Source organism: Desmodus rotundus, chromosome 5 (genome assembly GCF_022682495.2).
Source record: "Desmodus rotundus isolate HL8 chromosome 5, HLdesRot8A.1, whole genome shotgun sequence".
NCBI classification, from domain to species: Eukaryota; Metazoa; Chordata; class Mammalia; order Chiroptera; family Phyllostomidae; genus Desmodus; species Desmodus rotundus.
In genome coordinates this window covers 43,684,241-43,706,304 of record NC_071391.1, presented here as the reverse complement: position 1 = coordinate 43,706,304, position 22,064 = coordinate 43,684,241, and the positions used below count along the sequence as shown (strand labels likewise).

At 39.3% G+C, this 22,064-nt stretch overlaps 1 protein-coding gene across 4 annotated transcripts; it reads left to right on the top strand.

Annotated features, from left to right (window-relative positions):
- The first annotated feature begins 1,093 nt into the window (after positions 1–1,093).
- On the top strand, positions 1,094–20,212 carry LOC112317592 (E3 ubiquitin-protein ligase TRIM22). 4 transcript variants are annotated; one of them, XM_053925640.2, is made up of 9 exons: positions 1,094–1,225; positions 6,356–6,822; positions 7,406–7,501; positions 8,122–8,304; positions 12,311–12,333; positions 14,727–14,827; positions 15,100–15,126; positions 15,379–15,476; positions 18,578–20,212. In XM_053925640.2, exons 2-9 carry the CDS (start codon positions 6,412–6,414, stop codon positions 18,623–18,625), a joined length of 987 nt encoding a protein of 328 aa, XP_053781615.1. In that variant the 5' UTR covers positions 1,094–1,225; positions 6,356–6,411; the 3' UTR covers positions 18,626–20,212. The 4 variants fall into 4 exon arrangements, with proteins under 4 accessions (XP_053781615.1, XP_053781614.1, XP_053781612.1 ...); XM_053925639.2 differs by lacking the exon at positions 18,578–20,212 and having other exon boundaries at positions 8,122–8,235; positions 15,379–18,001; XM_053925637.2 differs by lacking the exon at positions 18,578–20,212 and having other exon boundaries at positions 15,379–18,001.
- Positions 20,213–22,064: the final 1,852 nt, after the last annotated feature.

Here is a 22,064-nt window from a genome sequence, read left to right as displayed (position 1 = left end):
TTACCGACAATAGCAGAATATCTGTGAATTAATTATAAAAACATCGATGATTCAGTCGTCCTGCATCTCATAGGAGTTAGTGTATGAAGATGCCCCAGCTCTGCAGTGTTGTCAGTCAGAGGCCATTGTCTGGAGCTTCCCTATCTTGTAGCTGCACCGTCTGAAACACATCCTCAGCACGAGATCAATAACAGCACTTGAAAGCATGCATAGGAGATAGAAATGTTTCAGTTCTGCTTTTTAAAATATATATATATATATATATATACACTCATTTTTATTTTATTGTTACACTAAGTCATGCATTAGTTGACCCTTTTAAATTATTCTTTTTAATTTTTAATTTATTTCAGTTCTGCTTTTGACTCATGGTGTAAAAAGGACCAAGGTTTTCCCACAGGAAGTGGGGGAAGTGCATGGTTATGGAGGTGTGAGTGTTACCCAGAGAAAGACTACACTTGAACAGCACCATCTGCTTACCTCCTGGTTGCTGGTAACTTGTCACTGACACAGTTGTGCCATCATTATGTCTGGAATCCTTCCTCATCTGGCCTGTCTAGGTCAGAAACAAAAGGTGGAAATTACCTGGTGGACTCCTAAGTCAATTTTGTAGGAAAATTTTCTCAGTAACCTCACAGTGAAGAACCTTTTCTAAAGTTTATTTTTGCCTCTCACAATGACAGCTGCCACCACTGAGCTCAAACTAACAGAGCTCTTTCCCTGAGTATCTTCCCCACCACACTCTGCATTACAAAGGGCAGGTCCCCAGACTTTCTCGATGGTGATTTTATCCCTAGTACTTTGTCTAGGACCTGAATACACAGAAGCTTAACTGATAGTTATAGAATTGAATTGAAATTCTGAGAATTCAGTCCAGCTGAAGACTATATCATTGGAATTCACATTTGTCTTATTCAAATATTCTTGCTAGAATAATTTGCAAAAGGGAGAAAACCACAGTGATTGAGAACTGTGCTGGGGTAGGTCCTAGAACTTACTGAGGCATTAACTTCCCCAAGTGTCCCACTAGGTGGCATTGTTCTTAAGGTTCTTTTCTGCTTCCTTGGTTTCATTTCCACTGCTATGAATTTAAGTTTCATTTCTCACCCTTTTCCTGTGGGGAGCTCCTCTGTGGAGAGCTGGTCTCTGGCTTGGTGAGTAAATGTTGAGCAGGCCTACAGCTGATATTCTCCACTGGTTCAGGACTCGTGTACTTCTCCTGAAGGTAAGTACAGGACTCCTGCACTTCTCTTGATGGGACAATTTCTGAGGGCAAAGGACAGGAGGCTTTGGGGGAACAGATTGAATGTGTTTGGTGACTTAAAGTGTGGTTCTGAAGCTGCTCTGCTGTCCCTTTCTCTGCCGAGGGGGCAGAAAAGAGGAACATTGAGTCTGGGGAAAGAGTGACCTTCAAAGAAGGGAGATTTAAAAGAGCATAGTCTTACTTGTTTCTTGGAGGGACCATTATTTCTCCAGGCTGACTTACCCTCATCTTCCTCTCACTCTGTAGATTTGACTTTCTACCTTGCCAAGGCGAGCCAGAATACTCATACTCTTTGCTTTTTCCCAGGCAGATAATCCCTTCCTGCTTTTTCCACTGAAGCCTGTGAGGTGGAGCCCTGTTCTCCCTCTTCATAAAGCCCAAGCTCCTGGTGAGGGCCAGGAGATATAACATCCTTTACCTGGATACACATGGGGGGAGCAACTTTAGGGGCCCTGTCAGGGGTGAGACTTTCTTGAAGCTGATCCTTTTACTCTTTTGTTAAAATACTGTCATTTTCACTAAAATTTATCCTTAAATATAGAATGACTTCCAAGACAATTCATTCTAGCTCTTAGTGGCAGCAGGTGTTAAATTGGAGTGGAATTAAAATCACCATTTCCCCAGGCACAGGAAACTGCTCACTTCTGGTCAGATTTCTTTGTCATCTGTGTCCTGTGCAGCCCCTCCCCATGGCCTTTGCTTTCAGCAACTAAAGTTTCTTCTGCTCCCCTTTTTGTTTGTATTTGAATGCCTTCTCTTCCTAGTCTATCTTCTTGGCCTGCATCTGGGGCTGCTTCAGGGGCTTTTTCTTCCCATCTTTAGTCCAGACATGGCTCCTGATGCCTCTTCCCTAGAGAGTGATCCTTTTACTTTTGTCTTGGTAACTTGTGGGAAGCTGTGCACATCCTTCCTGATAAATGGTCAGCCATTTAGCAAGCCTGAATGATCAGGTTGCCCATCTCTGTACCTCCCACTTAGGAAACCGTGGGAGGTCCTAGTAAACTGTGGAACTCAGGGGGTTCTTCTCTCCTGAGTTCCACGGCTTACTCTTATCTCAGTTTACCCCATGACCCTCTAGTGTCCCCTCCTGCTTCAGAACACATTCTGTATCATCTTAGATGTACTCCTCCATTGTTTATTACTTTAACCTGGTTCTTAAGTTCTCCCTAGCATGGAGCTGAAAGAAGGAGTTGGTAGTTTTTCAGAAAAAACTCCATCTTAATTTTCCCTTTGAGATATTTGTACCTTGATATCTGTTACCTATATTTTGATGTGATGTGTAGTTTCCTTTCCTCCCTCTTCTCAGAAATATGAGTCCATGTCTCACATGGACAAGGTTCATATCTGGGATATTAATTGAATTCTCACGGGTTATTGCAGGTTGCCCCAACAGGGGAAAGTAATTATACAGTTTGAAATTTTTATTAGAATCTAAAGAAGACATGCATACAGCGCTGGTTAAAAAAAAAACTACTTTAACTTCCATCGAACATACAACAAGTTATGTGTACTTACAAAAGCTATATTTTGGGACAGAGTGGGTAGGTATAAAACAAGAAAAAAATATTATGTTATAAATGTAAAACAGAGACACAACGATTTAAAAGTAAATGGGCTACAACAGGACAAGGCTTGTATTGTGCCCTGATAAAGGGTTTTGCAATTTTAAATAAATTTCAGTTTAGTTCTCAGTGTGAGAAGGTGATTTTGATTAGCATCTTCAAAGAAATGATGTTTTTTGTACTGATTGATTGAGGAATATAAAGGCAGCCAGTGAGGGTTGGAGGGAAGGTGGGTTGAGAGGGTGAGGCAGCAGAAGGGGATGTGGAATTGGACCCAACTAGACCATGATGAGATCAACTCACTGATGATGTGCATCTGAGCAAAGGAGTGACACGGTTAATAGACACTTTGAAAAGTCACTTTTTCCGTGGTGAACAGTGATGACAGAAGACTGTATGAGACCGGGGACAGTATCAGGAACACTGGTGGGAAACCATTTCTGGAATCCAGGTAAAAGACTGAGTTGGATGGGACCTAATTTGGAGAGAGTACTGCAGGGTTTTCTGATGAACTGAATGTGAGAGGGGGACGAGACTCGGGGTAGCTCTCTGAAGATGGCCTCTGTTTCCAAATCACTTCTTTGAAGCAAAATGATCTGAGAGCTGGTGCTCTTCTGGGAAGGCCCATTATGTGGTGCAGATTAAACCCTGGACTTGAAGATGAGGTAAAAGAAAAAACAATGAATATAGAGGAACAGGGAGGATATGCAATGTTCCTGAGGTCCCCGGGTGTTTGGATGCCAAGAACAGGCTCACCTTCTCATGGGTAATTCGTGAGAATGTATTTTGTCTCTGTCTGTCTGCCTTCAGCTGAAGGGTTTCAATGCTTCTTCAATGATAGAACACAAAAAGAAAAATAAATGTGCATTAGTTTTCTAGAGATGCTGTACAAAACGTACTACAAACTAGGTGGCTTAACCAAAATTTCTTCTCACAGCTCTGCAGGCTAGAAATCAAACATCAGTGATGTTGGCAGGGCTGGTTCCTCTCAGAGCTGTGAGGGAAGCAACAGTTCCACGCCTCTCTGCTGGCTGCACTCCTAATAGTTGGCTTGCACTTGCTGGCATTCCTTCTTGTCTATTGAATCACCCTGATATCTGCTTTTGTCTTCACAGGGCATTCTCTACACATGCCCATTTATCTGTATACAAATTTCCCCTGTTTACAAGGACACAGTCATGTTGGATTACCACATATCCTAATGATGTCATTTTAACATGATCACCAGCAAAGACACAATTTCCAACAAAGTTACACTCCAACATTCTGAGGATTAGATTTCAATATCTTTTCCAAGGACAGAATTCAAGTCATAATAGCATTTAGTGTGCTTGGAACTGCACAGAATTTATTTCTCCAGGACATGGCATCCTTACATACTGAGTCTTCTCTCATGACTAACAGATGCCTCATTGGAATTTATGTCCCTCAGGTCTGTGTTGTATGTGTGATCCTGATATGAACACACCTCTCCCTACCTAAAAACACACACATTTATGTGCCTCTTGACACATTGCCTTCTGTCCTGGCCATGGTATAGGCCCCAAAATCTACAAACAAGACTCCTCAGAACCACCCAGATGGTTTTGTTCTCTCTGTTTCTACCCCCCCCCCCACCCCCGCCATAGCACTGGGTGTCAATCTAGTTCATGCAACCTTAGCTCTGTTTGATCAGTGCAGTAATGGAGAGAATGCTGAATGGCATTATTGGAGATGGCGTGTTTCCCAACACTTCTCCCCATTTTAAAAGAATGACCTTGAACTCTGTAAGTCATTATTATATACACACATCTAATGAATATTCTTTTTATATTTAAATTTACTTTTACTATTTTATTTTAATTGAAATTTCCATTACAGTCAACGTTCAGTATAATTCTGTATTAGTTTCAGATTTATAGCATAGTGTTTAGACAATCATACTTTACAGACTGATCCCTCCCCACTGATATTTCAAGTACCCACCTGGCACCATACATAGTTATTACCTTATTATGGACTGTATTCCTTATGCTCTACTTTTATATTCCTGTATTGATTTTGTGACTGTTTTGTGTATATCTTAATCCAAGAAGGGAGTAGTCATTTTTCTAAAATTTCATATAAGAAATGAATAGGTCAAGGTAATTTCTAAATTACAACTACTCATAAAACTGTTAGTACTAAAATGACCTCTCCATTGTGGTCTTTGGTGTTTCTGTAGGTTTCTCTGGGGAATGAGTTTGAGGGCATGGGGATGTTCTGTGGGGGACAGGTGTGTTAGCAAGGAAACAGTTCTCAGGTGTTGGAGAACTGCTAATTATGGTATAAAGTGAAGAGCTGATTAAAAAGTTCTAATCTTCCATGGAGAGCTGGGGAGCTTCTAGTTTTCTATATTCATCAAACATTGTGTTCCCGTGTGATGCACTCTTCTAGGTACTGAGGACACATCAGTGGACAGAATGTGCCCAATCTATGCCTGGATTTGTTTTTAAGAAGAAAAAGTAAACAGTTAGAGGAAGATGTTTTGTATTTTAAAGTGTAATAAGAAAAATATAGCAAACGTACGGCAAGTGATAGTATTGACAGTTTTGCTGTAGATACACTGGAGCAGGCCCTTCTGATAAGGGCCCATGTGAGACGGAGACTGAATAAAACATAAGAAGAAGGCATGTGAACATCAGGGAGAAGATCATGCCATGCAGAGACAACAAGTGCAAAATCTCAGGGACAGCAGTGGGGTTTCTGATTTTAATACTGAGATTATGTTTTTTGCATGGGAGAGAAAGGAAGGAGAGATGAATCTCTATGACAAATGCTAAGTGGAAGAATTCCTACTCAAAAGACCATATGGTCCACTGTTATGAATTTATCAGTAAAAATAAATCTGTAAAAACAGAAGGTAGATGAATGGAAGCCTGAGGTTTGGGGTCAGAATGGGGGTGACTGCTAATGGTATTAGCTTTGTTTTCAAGAAATAAATATGTTCTAGAATTTGTAATTTGGTGATAGTCATACTAATACCATTCCATAAATTTACTAGAAATTACTGTACTCTTAAAAAAATCATGTGATGTAAATATAACTGTATGTAAGTTAAAATAAAATAAGTCATGCAAGTGATAGGTTTTGGGTCATTCCATGCAGAGAAAAGAGCCAGTATAAAAACCTAGCAGGCTGCAGTCAGGTTAGTGTAATTAAGATGTTGGATGTGTTTGGGGAAGGGGAAAACTAGGTAAGACTCATGATGGAGAAGCACAAAGCTCTTGGTAGGAAGGGCCTCAATTGTCCTTCTATCCAATAGAAAAAGAGAAAATAGCAATCTGTCATTGCCTGGAAAGGATGAAATGTATCATGTGACATTAACCGAGAGTAAAGTGTTTGAAAGTATTACCAAGTGTCCTTTTCATCCTGTCACTGACCCACCTTTCTTCTCTCTCTCTTTTCCTTTCCTAATTGAATATTAATGTTTTGTCCTCTTCTAAATCTCTGCACACCAGTGTCCTTCCTCTTCCTGCCATTCTTATCCTGCTCCCTTTGGTATTACCAGCCCCACAGGAGTTTGTGAGCAAGAAGAGCCTCTGGAATCAGGACAGGAAGAAGGCCATGGATTTTACATCACAAGAGAGCATGAAAGAGGTGACCTGCCCCATCTGCCAGGAGCTCCTGACAGAACCCATGAGCTTGGACTGTGGCCACAGCTTCTGCCAAGACTGCATCACTGCGCACAGTGAATCAGGGAGCCACCTAGGATGTGAATGCTACTGTCCTGTTTGCCAGAGCAGATACCAGCCTTGGAACCTCCGGTTTAATTGGCAGCTGGCAGGGACACTGAAGAAATTCAGGGAGGTCGACATGAGTTCACACCAGCGGAGGAAGAGCGATCTCTGTGAGCACCATGGTGAAAATTGTGATATCTTCTGTAAGGATGATGGGAAGGTTATTTGCAGGCTTTGTGTCCAGGAGCACCAAGGTCACCAAATGTCCCCCATCATGGAGGTGATCAAGGAATATCAGGTAAGCCCCACGGTGGGGAAATATTGAATGGTACCTGAAGTGAAATCTTCACTTTTGAATCCTATTCATTCCCCTCATCATCATAGAACTAGCCCTGCATTCTCTTTTCATACCCTTGGCCCAGCTTCTGAGTCTTGAAGAACATTTCTTTGCATTCTTTCATTTTCTTCAAGAATAAATGTAGACTACACGATCTTAGCAAAGAGAAGTTGTATGACTGAGAGTTGCTTCCCAAGATAAGCTCTGATTGCCCCCATGAGCAGCAGGATTTTTAGGAACATTTGCTTAGAGGAAAGAAAAGTGTCCATGAGAGGAAAGAACTTTACTTGCTGCAGGATCAGGTTTTCATCTAGGAAAAGACAGATACAAGTTACTGTTGATAGAGGGGTGATAACTCATATCACCCAGGGATAAAGAGTACATTCACCTGCTCAGATTTCTGTCTACATTCTCAGCTCTAATTGCCAGGTTCATTTTGGAAACTTTAGTCTCTTTTGAGGTGAACCTGATTTCTTCTCCATTTATCCTTAATCCAGGTTCTAGGAAAGCTCATAGCTTGACTTTGGTGATTTTATTCCCACAGGAGAAGCTCCAGGAAGCTCTGAAGAAGCTGTCACAGGAGCAGCAGGAAGCTGAGCAGTTGGAAGCTGACATCAATGAAGAGAGAGCTACCTGGAAGGTAGGAAGACATTATTCCTGAGGGAGTTTTAAGACAGGAAAGTGGTCAGCATCTTGGTCCAATTACAAGGAGGCCCCTTCCTCCTTGGTACCTCACAATTAATGAGTCCAGAAGATATTTGATTAGTCCTCACTCAGTTTCTTCCCTATTAAGTGTTGGGGGCTACAGAGTAGACATGTCCCAAGTGAAAGCAACCATTTTGGAGGAAAACACCTAGAGGGAAGCAATGTGAAAATTATTCATGAATCTCATGACCCACTTCCATCGTCGAGTTTGAGGCTCTGATACTTCCAGAAAACTCAGTGAGTGAGATCCCAGATTCCTTGTTTTGTAGGTATGGGTGGAGGAGTTTCATATATACTATGGCATGATTGTCCAGGACAGGTGTCTACAATCCAAACCTCAACCAGGTAGCACATTGTGTCCCCTGGTGGGCCTTGAGAAAATAGACTTGAATGAATTACTCTAGGTGGAGCTCAAGGGAAAATAGTAGGAAAAATGGTTTTCCCAGGAATTGCTCTTTTCCTTTTACCTCCTAAGTGCCTGAAATAAATATTTCTTGTCTTGGCTCCCAAGGCTCATGAAAGACTGACTGCCTGTTTCTCTTCTGATCCCCAAAGAAACTTATACAGACTGAGAGAGAGAGGATTCTGAAAGGGTTTGAGGAAATGAGAGGCATCCTGGACAAAGAGGAGCAGAAGGAGCTGCAAAAGCTGGAGGAAGACGAAGTGAATGTGAGTGAGCTCCACTCAGATCTCCAGCCTCATATACCTGAATCCATAGAATCTATAGAGATGCCTCAGGTAAGACTTGGGATGGAGCTCCCACATACAAGATTCTGAGGAAACACAGAGATTAAGTTTCTTTGCCTTCTGGACCTTCTCTTTCATTAAAAGGTTCCAATGACCCCTACTGCTCCTTTCTGTCATTTACTTTGAGGATCATCAGGAAATTCGGTATACAAATTGCAAGAGAAATTCCCGTTGCTATTATTTATAAAGGTTTGGGCAAAATTTGAGAGAAGAGTCTCTATAAGCTTCTGTTATCTGTGATCTAGCATTTGTAAGGCATTTCTTCACTGATCTTAGTCGAACAACTCACATCTCTCTTTGTGTTAGATTTTGTTGTTATTTTAAGGAGTGGCAGATGTAATGATAGACTAGTACCTGGGTGAGGGATGAGCACATATGAATATGCTTGTGTGTGTGTGTGTGTGTGTGTGTGTGTTTGCACTGCCTAGGGAAAGATTAGGGGAAACCAATAGAGACTTGATAAAGGGATGGTATCTAATATAAATTTTTAATCTTTTTCATGAAATTAACTGCATGACTTGATCTTAAACTATGAAATGTATGGAGACTCTTAGGAAATTGAGATTTTCTCTGCTTGTCTTCTTGCCATTTCCCTTTGCTAGCTGAACAGGGATTTCTTCCTTTTTATTGTTGTTCAATTACAGTTGTCCTCATTTTCCCCCTTTACTCTCCCCTTTGCTACCCACCCCCACCTCCCACATTCAATCCTCCTCCACCTATTGACCTTGTCCATGGGTTCTTTATACATGTTCCTTGACTTGACCCTTCCTCCATTATCTCCCTCCCCTCTGGTTACTGTCATTTTGTTCTTTATTTCCATTTCTCTGGTTCTATTTTGTTAGCTTGTTTCTTTTGTTGATTAAGTTCCACCTGCAAGTGAGATATGTCTTTTACTACCTGACTTATTTCACTTAGCAAATGCTCTCCAATTCTATCCATGCTGTTGCTAAGGGTAAGAATTCCTTCTCTCTTTCTGTTCCATAGTATTCCATTGTGTGAATGTACCACAGGTTTTTGATCTACTCATATACTTATCAGCACATAGGCTGTTTCCAGCATTTGGCTATTGAAAATTGCACTGCTATGAACACTGGGGTGCATAGGTTCTTTGAATTGGTGTTTCAAGTTTCTTAGGGTATTCTCCCAGCAGAGGAATTGCCAGATCAAAAGGCAGTTCCATTTTTAGTTTTTGAGGAAATTCCATACTGATTTCCACAGTGGCTATAGCAGTCTGCATTCCCACCAACAGTGTACTATGGTTCCATTTTCTCCACAACCTCTCCTGCACTAATTGTATGTTGATTTGTTTATGACGGCCATTCTGACTGGTGTTGAACAAGAATTTCTTAATTTTGGTTCCAATACTGGAGTAATCAATTTCTATCAGCTGAATCTTTACTCCTGCCTTAAAAAACACATTTCTTAAGCTATAATTAGATATGAAATCACCCACTGTACGTATGTAATCCTAAATTTTTAAATAAATATATTGAGATTTTTTCACTTATTATTTTTGTTATTCTATTATAGTTATTCCAATTGTTCACCCTTTGCCCTCCCCCATCCAGCCCACCCCCTCTCCCACAGTCAATCCCCCCACACCATTGTCCATGTCCATGTGTCATTCATACATGTTCTTTGACCAGTCCTTTCCGTTCTTTCCATTATTATCCCTCATCCTACCCCTCTGACTGCTTCCAGTGGTGTTTCTGGTTCTATTTCCTTGTTAGCTTATTTTGGTCATTAGATTCCTCTTATAAGTGAGATCATATGGTATTTGCCTTTCACTGACTGACTTATTTCACTTAACATAATATTCTCCAGTTCCATCCATGATGTTGAACCAGGAACAAATTCAGTTCAACATTTGCTGAATCTCTCCCTTCCCCAGTGAATTAGTATGGCACTTTTACCAAAATTAAATTTGCTCTAAATATAAGGATACATTTCTGGATTATCACTCTCTTACATAAATGTTTATATTTATTTTTGCACTGACACTCTAAAGCTTTTGATTACTATGGCTTCATAAAAATTTTGAAATAGGGTAGGGTAATCCTATTCAGTTCTATGGTAAAACAATTCTATGCTAAGTCAGGTCTCTCTGGAGACCATTTAAACACCTCTGCAGCAGGGACCATTTGGAAAATCTTACTGCCATGTAATAGGTAGAGACCAGAAATGCTGCTAATTCAGCTGCAAAGCACAAGGCAGGGGTCATTGCAAAGAATTATCAGGGCAGGATCCCAGTAGTGTCAAAGCTGAGAAACACTGTCCTAGGTCCATTAAATTTTCAATATCTTGTTAATTTTTATTAAAACCCTTGTGGGATTTTTATAGGGTGAGGAGATGTGTCAGCTAAGGAATGGACTATATAGGACAGTTGTCTATCCAACCTCATTTAATTACTTTCTTTAAAACCATCTCTTGATTACCCTTTGAGGAACCATCTCTACTCTCACTCCAGGTAGTTGATTAGTGCTGATAAAATCAGTGGCATTAGAAATATATGTGTCTCTTAATTCTAAGTAAATCAATGTATGCAATTCCTATAGGTTTACCAATGTCGCAGTAATTATTTTAAGATATGTATCTGATCCATTTCAAGGCAATGACTTGTGTGCTTAGAATATTAGGGTTATGTCGAGAAAGAGAAATTCTCTTTTCTGCTAGGCAATATATCATGAATTATCATTTAAACCAGGATATTCATGTTGACACCACATTGATTATGAAAAGAAACTTCATATAGCAGGTAGAAAATAAGATTTTGAGAAGAAAAACAGATGCTGGTGACAAGATTTTTCCTAAAAACCTAGGTAGTACAAAAGTGATATCTTCTTTTTGAGTTTCTCTTTTTTTATTTTGAATTTAAGCCAGTTTTAGCTGTTTTTTCACATATACAATAACAACAAAAGACCTAATGCAGAGAGCTACATGTTTTGAGGATGTACAATCAAGGCTTTGTTGGTATAAAGGGTTTAGACTAAAGAGGGAAAAACCAAATATATTGGTGTATTTCCATGAAAAAAATAAGGCCAATCATGTTCAAACAGGGAAAAGAAGATGGCTAAAAGAAGCTGACCATATGTACTGAATTGGCTTAATATGATATTAAAATTTAGGGTTAGATATACATTTTAGTCAATGGTGAAGAGGATATTGATTTGGACAATGGAATTAAAAGGTTGGAAAACAGTCAATTACATTTTAGACTTTCTCTGCTGCTGGTTCTCATGGCCTGTTTCATACATAAAACTTGAGTTTCCCTTCAGGTGATATGTAGGAAGTACATGGAGTGAGTGGAGGGAGGCCAGAGGAACATTTGTTTGAGGGGCTAGTTTGCTTGTTCCTGCATCAAAAGAGAATATACTTCCTGAACAGTGTAATTCCTAATTATTCATGTTTGATTCCCCAGAGCCTAAAATGATGTCTGACAAATAGAAGATTTTGCCTTTATTTGTCTCTATAATAAATAAAAGCATAATGATTTAAGGGGATCGTCTCATGAAGGTGTATTAAAAAACTATAGGGTGACTTTCTTTTCAATATATTACATCTCCAAACCCTTGAAGCATCTTTATAACATCCTCACATGAACCCTTGGGAGGCTTGGTCTAGGTCTTATCTCTACAGTTTGTCCCCATTTATTTATTTTGACCATCTTCTTATTCACACCATATCAAGGGGTGCTAGGAGTGTGAGGAGGACGGTAAGTAAAACTTCGTAAGGTAGGAGGGCTTATTTCTCCTTCAAGATTTGCTGGATAAAATAAGGAACATTTAAATTTGAATTTCAGATAAATGGCACATCATTTTTTAGCAGAAGAGTATCCTAAGTATTGCAGAGGTGATGATTGTACTAAGACTTATTTGGAATTTATCCCAAATTAAATTTTAACTAGGTTAAAACTTAACCAAGTTAATCTTCTAAACCAGGTTAATCTTCTAAATCTGGAAACCTTACACTTGACATATGTATTATCTCTTTTCCCCAGGATGTGATTAACATCTTAAGAAGGTATGTGTACCAGACCAGGCGTGGCCCTTTTTGTGTGTGATGACAGAATTATAACAGTAAGAGTAATCTTGAATCAATCATAATTTTTTAAAGTTGCATAATTTTTATTTATTTATTTATTTTTAAAATTTATTTATTTATTTTTATTCAGTTACAATTGTCTGCATTTTCTCCCCTTCCTTCCACCCCACCCCAGCCAGTCCCACCTCCTTCCCCCACCTCTACCCTCCCTCTTGATTTTGTCCATGTGTCCTTTATAGTAGCTCCTATAGACCCCTCTCCCCACTATACCCTCCCCACTCCCCTGTGGTTATTGTTACAATGTTCTTAATTTCAATGTCTCTGGTTATATTTTGTTTGCTTTTTTCTTCTGTTGATTATGTTCTGGTTAAAGGTGAGATCATATGGTATTTGTCCCTCACCATCTGGTTTATTTCACTTAGCATAATGCTCTCCAGTTCCATCCATGCCATTGCAAAGGGTATAAGCTCCTTCTTTCTCTCTGCTGCGTAGAATTCCATTGTGTAAATATACCATAATTTTTTGATCCACTCATATGCTGATGGGCACTTAGGTTGCTTCCAGTACTTGGCTATTGTAAATTGTGCTGCTATGAACATTGGGGTGCATAGGTTCTTTTGGATTGGTGTTTCAGGGTTCTTAGGGTATAATCCCAGCAGCAGAATTGCTGGGTCAAAGGGCAGTTCCATTTTTAGTTTTCTGAGGAAATTCCATACTGTTTTCCACAGTGGCTGCACCAGTCTGCATTCCCACCCACAGTGCACTAGGGTTCCCTTTTCTCCGCCTCCTCTCCAACATTCGTTTGTTGATTTGTTTATATTGGCCACTCTAACCGGTGTGAGATGGTACCTCATTGTGGTTTTAATTTGCATCTCTCTGATGGCTAGTGATGCTGAGCATCTTTTCATATGTCTCTGGGCCCTCTGTATGTCTTCCTTGGAGAAGTGTCTGTTCAAGTCCTTTGCCCATTTTTTAATTGGGTTGTTTGTCTTCCTGGAGTAGAGTCGTGTGAGTTCCTTATATATTTTGGAGATCAGGTCCTTGTCTGAGGTATCATTGGCAACAATGAAACTGCTGAAACAGAAATCAGGAAAAAAAATCCCATTTGATATAGCAACAAGAAAAATAAAGTACCTAGGAATAAACCCAACCAAGGAGGTAAAAGACCTGTACTCAGAAAACTACACAACACTGAAGAAAGAAATTAAGGAAGACACAAACAAATGGCCATACTACCCAAAGTGATTTATAGATTCAGTGCAATCCCTATTAAAGTACCTATGACATATTTCACAGATATAGAACAAACATTTCAGAAATTTATATGGAACCATAAACAACCCTGAATAAAGTTGCATAATTTTTAAAAATTTGGGTATTACATGGTTTCAAATTGCTGATGACAGGTGAAACTTTTTAATGTAGGGAACGTATGTGGTGGGAGGTCACAGAGTTTGTGTGAATAGAAGCATGGAAAATAAGGGGTTACAGTATCAGTATTCAACAAGTTCACTCCTTTTAGAAGACCTTGGTTTCTGCCTCTGTTTATTTGTATACTTCATAGGTGCCTGTCTTGTTGCAGGGAGGATCTTGTCCTCAAGTCTTGAGAAATAATGACTTTAGTCCTAGTGCCAATAATTAACCTCTTATTGATTAAACACTTCAGCATGTTACAGGGCAAAAATGGTTTTATTTGTCTGAAGTTGCCGACCTACTTGGCAAGCATCAAACACATGAAATTCAGATCACTATTAATTTGGATGTCATAGGTTCTTATTTCCCAAATATTTGTAATGTTTCCCCAGACAGTGTGACCTTATATGTCACTCTCAGCATCTATACTGAGATAACAGACTTAGGAGACCTTCAGCCTTCAGATGCAGAAGCCGCACACTTGATAACCTAAAATTATCAGTAGCTTAGTTCTAGAGCTTCCCCACTAACTATTTACCTGGAAACCCATATTTCTGGCTCCTTCCAAGAGGACCAAATGATATAGCACTGACTTCTTCTTATATCATTCTTTTTTAAAAAGCACCAAAGAACTTTTGAAGGTACCATTATTTCATCTAATACCATATTGTTTTTTAAGAAGTAGAGAGTAAGGAGTTAATTCTTCTATTTTAGAAGGAAGAACACGGGGTTCATGAGAAGAAGTCCTTCCCAAGGTCACTCAGAGGGTGAATGGAAAGGCAGACATGAAGACATTTCTTATGGCTGCAGTGACAGGGCTCTCACTTCTCCCTCCCTGAGGTTCTTCAGGGAAACAGGGTTGAGTGAGGAGGCATCATTGGAGGGACAGGTGAGGGAGACATTGGTCTTGGAGAGACACAAAGTCAAAAGTGTGGGCAATCAACACTTTTCTTTTCTAGGAGCGAGATTGACACTTTGAAGAAGCCAAAAATTGTTTCCAACAAAGCGAAGAGTACATTCCGAGTTCCAGATCTCAATGGGATGCTGCAGAAATTTAAAGGTGAGGAGAGCCAGGGATAGGGTGTGGGTGTGGGATTCTCATAGTGTCAGAGCAAACTGAGGGAGTGGATGTTATTTCCATATGAGATAAAAAAGAAGGAGTCCTGACAAGAAGAGACAAACACCCAGTGCCAAAGAAGGGCCAGGTGTCCTCTCCTTCTCCAGTTGACAGCCTCAAAGGACTCCCCTTTATGTTCCCACTCAAGAGAGAAGACAGGTACAGTGTTTCTGCCTTTACTTCTAACAACATCACTGAAACTTTTGTCATTTCAGAGCTGACAGAAGTCCAAAGCTACTGGGGTAAGAAGCGACCAGTTCTTCAATCACCATGTTCTGACCTCTTTTCAGAAGTGCTGGTACTACAAAGTGCCATAATCTTAGTTACACGTATTCCTCCAAAATAGGCATACCTACAATAGTTCTAAAGTAATCTATCCAACACTGACCCATTAACTCATGTTCCTCCCATTCGATTCCCAATATGCCTCCCCACAGTGTCACAAGACACACCTGCCCTATGTAATTCACCTGACTGTGTCATTTTCCCTACAGTGGACTTGATGCTGAATCCACTCAACAATCTTTCAAATGTTGTCATTTCTGCGGATCAGAGACAAGTGACAGTTGGGCAACATTCAGTGTTTAACAATGTACGTCCATGTAATCCATGTAATTTTTCTGCTTTTGATGTTGTGGGCAGCCAACATTTCTCCTCAGGAAAATGTTACTGGGAAGTTGATGTGTCTGGGAAGATTGCCTGGATCCTGGGGGTATACAGTACACCAAGTAACTTCGATAGAAAAAAAAGCTCTGGGTTTGTTTTTAACCCAAATGTAAATCATTCAAACGCTTACTCCAGGTTCAGACCTGAAAATGGCTACTGGGTTATAGGCTTACAGGACAAATCTGAGTACAGGGCCTTTGAGGACTCTCCCACCTCAGATCCCAAGGTCCTGACCCTTTACATGGCTGCTCCTCCCCGTCGAGTTGGGGTTTTCCTAGACTTTGAAGCAGGCACTGTCTCATTTTTTAATGTCACAAACCAAGGGTCACTCATCTACAAGTTCTCTAAATGTCACTTTTCTCAGACTGCTTATCCGTATTTCAATCCTTGGAACTGTCCAGTTCCCATGACCCTGTGCCCCCCGGGCTCCTGAGCCCCCTCCTTCCCTCAGCCACTTCCGAGTAGCACCTTGTCCTGGGGCTCACCTCCTGCCCCTGAGCTCACTTCTCCATTCACACCACCTCTTCCTTGCTGTCTCCCTTCTTCAGAACTTTTAGTCACTTTGGGGATTTGCACCATTTCTGATGTAAGTTAGAAGGGAAGCTTATTTACTCATTTACCATTTTCTACATTGTCAGCGAGAGACATCTAATCCCTCCTAAAGACAGAGCAGTATTGGCGTAACACCTCTGCCCTCCCATTTCTCCATATTTTTCTTTACCACTGATCTGAAGAGGCATGGAACGCCTGACTCCACCAACCATGATCTCAGAACAACACACAATCACCCCACCCACCCCCACCAACTGAGGAGTATCTGAGTGTGTGTCTGTGTGTTGCCCAGCATACAGCAGCAGGCTGTTCAGAGAGCTGAGAAAAAAGTGAAAACCAAAGAAAGATATGTACCCAGAATGAAAATTTTATGTTCAGAATTTTTTAGTTCAAATCCCGTCTCTTCTCGTAAAAGGTGTGTAGCACTCAATAAGTTTTTGTTTCTTCTCATTAAAAAAAAATTGTAACATTAAACTGCACCTAACTCTGAAGATTGTTGTGTAAATCTAACCTCCCCTGAATGTAAAGCTCCTATTTATGTGTCCAGCACAATTACAGTAAATATTTGCTCTCATGTCACTGAGAAGCATCAGCTGAGGTGACCTGTGCAACAGGTCTTTGCCCTTCAGAGGAGCAGGAAGTGCTTCTGCTGCAGCCTCATTTGTCAGGTTCCCAGGTTCTGCTGTCAAGACCAGTCCCATCCCAGTCTTCAGTTAGAGACCTTTTTACACCCAGGCTGGGACTGTGTTAAGGCCCTTTCTTGGGACTGGGTCAGAAAATGCAAAAATATGAGTTCCCAAGACCGTCCAGCAGAGGCAGCCATGTCAAGGGACAGCTCTTTTAGGGGCAGGCTTTAGGTTTTCAGGACTTTTTCTTACAGTGAGACATCTGGGTATAACACCCTATCCACCATCCCATGCACTTTTCTCTTCACTACTTTTTAAATCAGTTTCAAATGATGATGAGGAATAGATTTTCCCAGGATAGGAAAGGAACAAGCTTTTCTTAGGAAAGCACACATTATAAATGAGGACCAGCTACTGCACAGAACCCACATCAAAATGTAGAGGGGTAATTACTTTTCCCAGTTGGATAAAATAGAAAGTACTTGTCTGGGAAAAATGTGTCCATGCAAATTTATACTTGCACACACATACATACACAACACATGGGTATATACATTATTGTACATATGTATAAATATATAGGGAGTACCTTAATCTAAGTTATTTTTTTTAAGTATAGTAAAAGACAGAATTCTTTATCAGGGCGTTATATTTACACACTTATGAGGTATGTTTGAATGTTCTATAGCCAATGAGTGGAGAAGCTAAGGTTGGAACTGGGTCTGTGTTTCTCCAGCACAGGTGCCCTTTCTGCTGTTCACTCCTAGGAAAGGTAAGAGCCAAATTCCCTAGGATGTGAGGTAGAAGGGAAATCCCAGGAGATGCTGATTTATAGAAGGAGCCTGGAGCATCATGGGAAAATCTTAGGGGCCAAGACATATTGATTGTCATGCTCAATCCATGTAGCTGTTAATGAAGCAGGAGCTGGTCATGATAATGTTTAAAACCACATTAAGGACTTAATGACCAGGGTGCTCTTGCAGGTGACATGTTGTAGAGCGTGAACACTGTGCACAGTTGAGCCTTGACTCTGAAATCAGATAGAATTTCATAATCATACTGATATTTCTACTCACTGGTCTATATTAAATGAAAATCAGTTGGATTCAGTGTCTCATCAGAAACAAAAAAAATAACAAATGAATATCGGGGGAATTGAAAAATAGAATGTTTGTACCAATTTCTCATTTGCTAGCACATAAGCAGTGGTCCAGATTCTTGTCTATTGATTTTCTCTGTGATTTAAAATAGTGAATGTTAAAAATGAGTATTAATCTACTTCAAATTTTAATGGCTTTGTTATGCTTTGAAATAGAATAACTTAAGTAACCACATCATTTTAATCTTATCTCTTTGCATAAAATATTTGTTTTTTTTAATTTTCCAACTTATTTTATCTTACACTTTTCTTGTGTACAATGCATTCCAGGTTGAAATCGCTTTTCTCAAAATATTCTCTGTGCATTTACTATTTAATATCTGCTATCAATCACGTTGCCTTTTTTATTGTGGTAAAAGATACCTAATATGGGATCTAACCACTTACATTTTAAGTCATTGCAGTTCACCAAGTTTAAAGTTTCACTTATGCAAGATGAATATGTTCTAGAAATCTACTAATAACATTTTGTCTATAGTTACCTTTACTTATTGTGCATTTAGTGATTATTTTTTATTATTAAATAAACTTTTATCTTTTGTATCTACCTACTCTTTTATTTGAAATACTGGAATAGTTCTTTTTTTTTTTTAAATCTAAGTGAATACACTAGATATATGTGGATTTGTCCTTCTTTTCTAATTCCATAGTAATTCTCTTTTCTAATGAAAACCTTTTCTCTTTGCCCAGATATGTCTCCATGTTTCAGGTGTTGATTCCCAGAATGAGTTACAGTGATAGAGGCAGAGTCAGAGGCTCTGTATGGCCTCCCGCAGCAATGACATATGTAGGTCAATGTCTCCTTTTCCTGGTCAACCTCACTCTTTCCAGGGAGCTGAAAGGCTGCAGTTGTCCTCAGGACTGAGAAAAGCACAGGAGTGAGTATTCCTGCAGCATGGTGTGTGGTCACTGTATTTTTCCCATTGCACTTCCCACTATTCCTAACCTACTTAAGAACCAAGAGAAGTAGAAATAATGGGCTATTTGTCCAGTGGATGCTCTGGTCCCTGTCTCACAAGAAACTTTTCAGTTCTCATTTCTAGAAAAAATGTGGTGGAAGGTGGGAGAGGGATTCAAAGGCAGATAATAGGTGTATCCAGTCTCTTTCTCTCTCTCTCTCCCTCTCCTACTCTCACTCTCTGTCTCTCTCAACACACACACACACACACACACCGCCACACAATCCTCTCTCATAGACACTGGGGGAAACTGATCCTTATTTATAGTTCCTTTGATCTCTGCTTTCCTGTCACCCTATTGCCACAATGACTGAAGCTATAACTCATTAAGAAAAACCTGTACTCTTGTGGAATTATACAACAAATATCTCTCCAAGGATATTCATGGGTTTGTGTTTCCTGGAATGTGCAGGCTTCCAGTTCAATATGTGAAACAACTTACAACTTACAGAAAAAGCACCTGAGTTACCAAACACAAAGGAAAAGTTGTTCACACTAAGACAGCTTTTAAAAAAAAAAATAGCATCCACTGCCCCAACTGAAGGCCATTCACATTGCTTGTTCTCAGAAAATGTCCTAAGGAGAGATTCTGGACTCCAAGTGAAAACTTCATTAGGCATCAAGTATGGATTTCCTCGTGTTGTAAATCTCAGCAATAGGGTTTTTCCCTCCTCTAACCTCTGAATATCACAGTGACAAACACTCATCTTGTAAGATAGTGCTGGCTCATTAATTTGGAGGTATTTGTTCAAAACACAAATCTTAAGGGCAATGGTTCAGTGGAATTTCAGGGAATGAGCAGGCCTCATCCTGCCAGTTCATCCATGGGAAATGAGCTGGCAGTGGTATCTAGAACAATCATAAATTGATGGCCAGAAGTTTCTAAATCATGGGACATGAGATCCCTATTGGGGTAGAGACACATGACATGTACTTAATATATCAAATTCCAACAATCTGTTTTGCCCAAGATTTATGATGGGGAATCTATTGATCCTGACTCCTAATCTCTCCATAATGCAATTACAGGTCTGGTTTTTACATCAAACGTATAGCAACTCCACCAAGCCTCCCAGTGCTATGAGCCCTCTCAGACCAGGTGACACATTTAGTCATCCTGGGATGGAAAGTGGGGTGGCGTTTATCTTCTCAGGGTAGTTTGTCTCTGGACATTAATTGAAAGGAATATATGAATTTAACTTTCTATTTATTAATTGCTAGTTTATAAAATATAATTTTCAATATTCATTTTGAGTTCTATAACTTTGTTTAATTCACTTACTAATTTTAGTTTGTTCCTGTGGATTTATTTTTATATTCTACATAAACTTTTATATTATCCATAAATAAAGACTTTTATTTCTTCTGTTCCAATATTTGTGTTTTTATTTGGTTTTCTTCCTTCATTTCTTAGGCTATGGTCTATAATCAATGATGAATATAAGGGATGAGTGTTGACACGTTATTTGAAGTGTTCCTAATCATAGACAGAATATATTCAGTATTTGACCATTACATATGATGTTAACTGTGAGCTCCTTATTTTCTTTTATGGATTGATATTCCTAACGTACTATTATCATGATCAAATATTGGGTTTTCAGTGACGCTTTTCTGCATATATTAAAATAAACATTCAATTTTTACTGTTTTTGTTTCTCATTTCAACCAGCTACTTAATATGTTATTATTGTTGTATTTTAGTAGTTGTTCTGAGGTTTAAGCCTATTACCATGATATTTTTTACAGATTGTTGAGGACTTGTTTATTATTTTCATATTGGATAATATCTATTAATCTACTTTAAATTTCAGTTACTCTTTCCTTTGTGATTCTGAATTTCTCATGTGTCAACCCTGGATTTATTTTTAGAGTGATAGTACTTTGTAGTTTTAGTAATCAATTCAAAACAAAAACTATCATTTTTGATTTTTGACATGTCCTATTTGGTGGTTATTATAAGTATATCTTCTTCTACATCTTTCACCCTAGGTATAATAGCTGCCATTAAGGGTTTTTTTTTTTAACTCAATACATCTGGATTATTTCAGAGTTGGTCTCCATTGATCACCTTTCGTGTTGAATATGGGCCATGTCCTCTAATTTTCTCATATTTTGAAGAATATTAAATTACCTCTAAAATTCCCTTAAGGAAATTGTTAATGATATATACAGACTCTGGATTCTATCTTTCTGAAGAATATTATTGTTTTTCTGGTTATTTTTTTCAGTAGGTCAATTTGGTTGAACTCATATTCTAAATTCTTCCCTGCATTTTGCAGGAGCTAATATCTGTGGTCAGTCCCATTAGCCCTAATTGGGCTGCTCGTCATCTATCTCAAATGTGTGGTTCAGAGATTTTATGTGCGACGTGGGATTTCCCCCTCTAGATCTCCCTTTTAAAGATGTTCTCCTAACACTTTCTAGCTGCAGCGGTAACCCCAGATTTCATCTTCTTCTTCTAGCTAATAAATCTATATGTTGCAAAGTTATAACTGTCTGCTTACTTCCAACTGAGGTGTGTCTTCAAAAAAAATCAAAACTAGGAGATACCTCCAATACTGTTCTTGTCTGCCAAGTGTCTATTTCACTGTAGATTTTGATTGCTTGCTTCACTTGTTTCACTCTCTGGGACTTCAGGTTTAGTTTTCTTTTTTTTCTCTCTGTTTTTTTTTTTTAATCATTTGTGCCATGTTTATAGTGTTGATCTACAGGTTAAGAGGGCTGTTTTGTTGAAATATATATCTCTTTTAGTGGAAATGGAACTTTACTCTTACTTGTGTTGCATATTGTTAGCTGTAAGCTGAATTACTGGATTTTAGGGTCTCTTGTTATACAAACTGCCAGATTTTCTTCAAAGTGATTGTACCATTTTGCACTGCCCCATACTTGCAGAGGAGAACAATGGCTATATGGAGCATGGTGGTTAAAGCAGAGATATTAAGAGTGATGTAGTTTCAGGTCTATTATATGATTGAAACTGAGGGTTTTGGAGAGCTCAGCGCATGACTGCGTGGGAATGACAAGCACAGCACAGGGTGCTGACTGCAAGGTTCAAAAGAAATGTGCTCCCTTATTCCATGTCCCCTCCTCTGTTCATACTTCTTTCTTTTCCAATCTTTCCACAGATCAACTATCCATCACTTTACTCCTCTCTCTTTGAATCTCTGAACTGACCCCTCACCCTTGGTTGATATCTTGGAACTCTCCTATAAAGC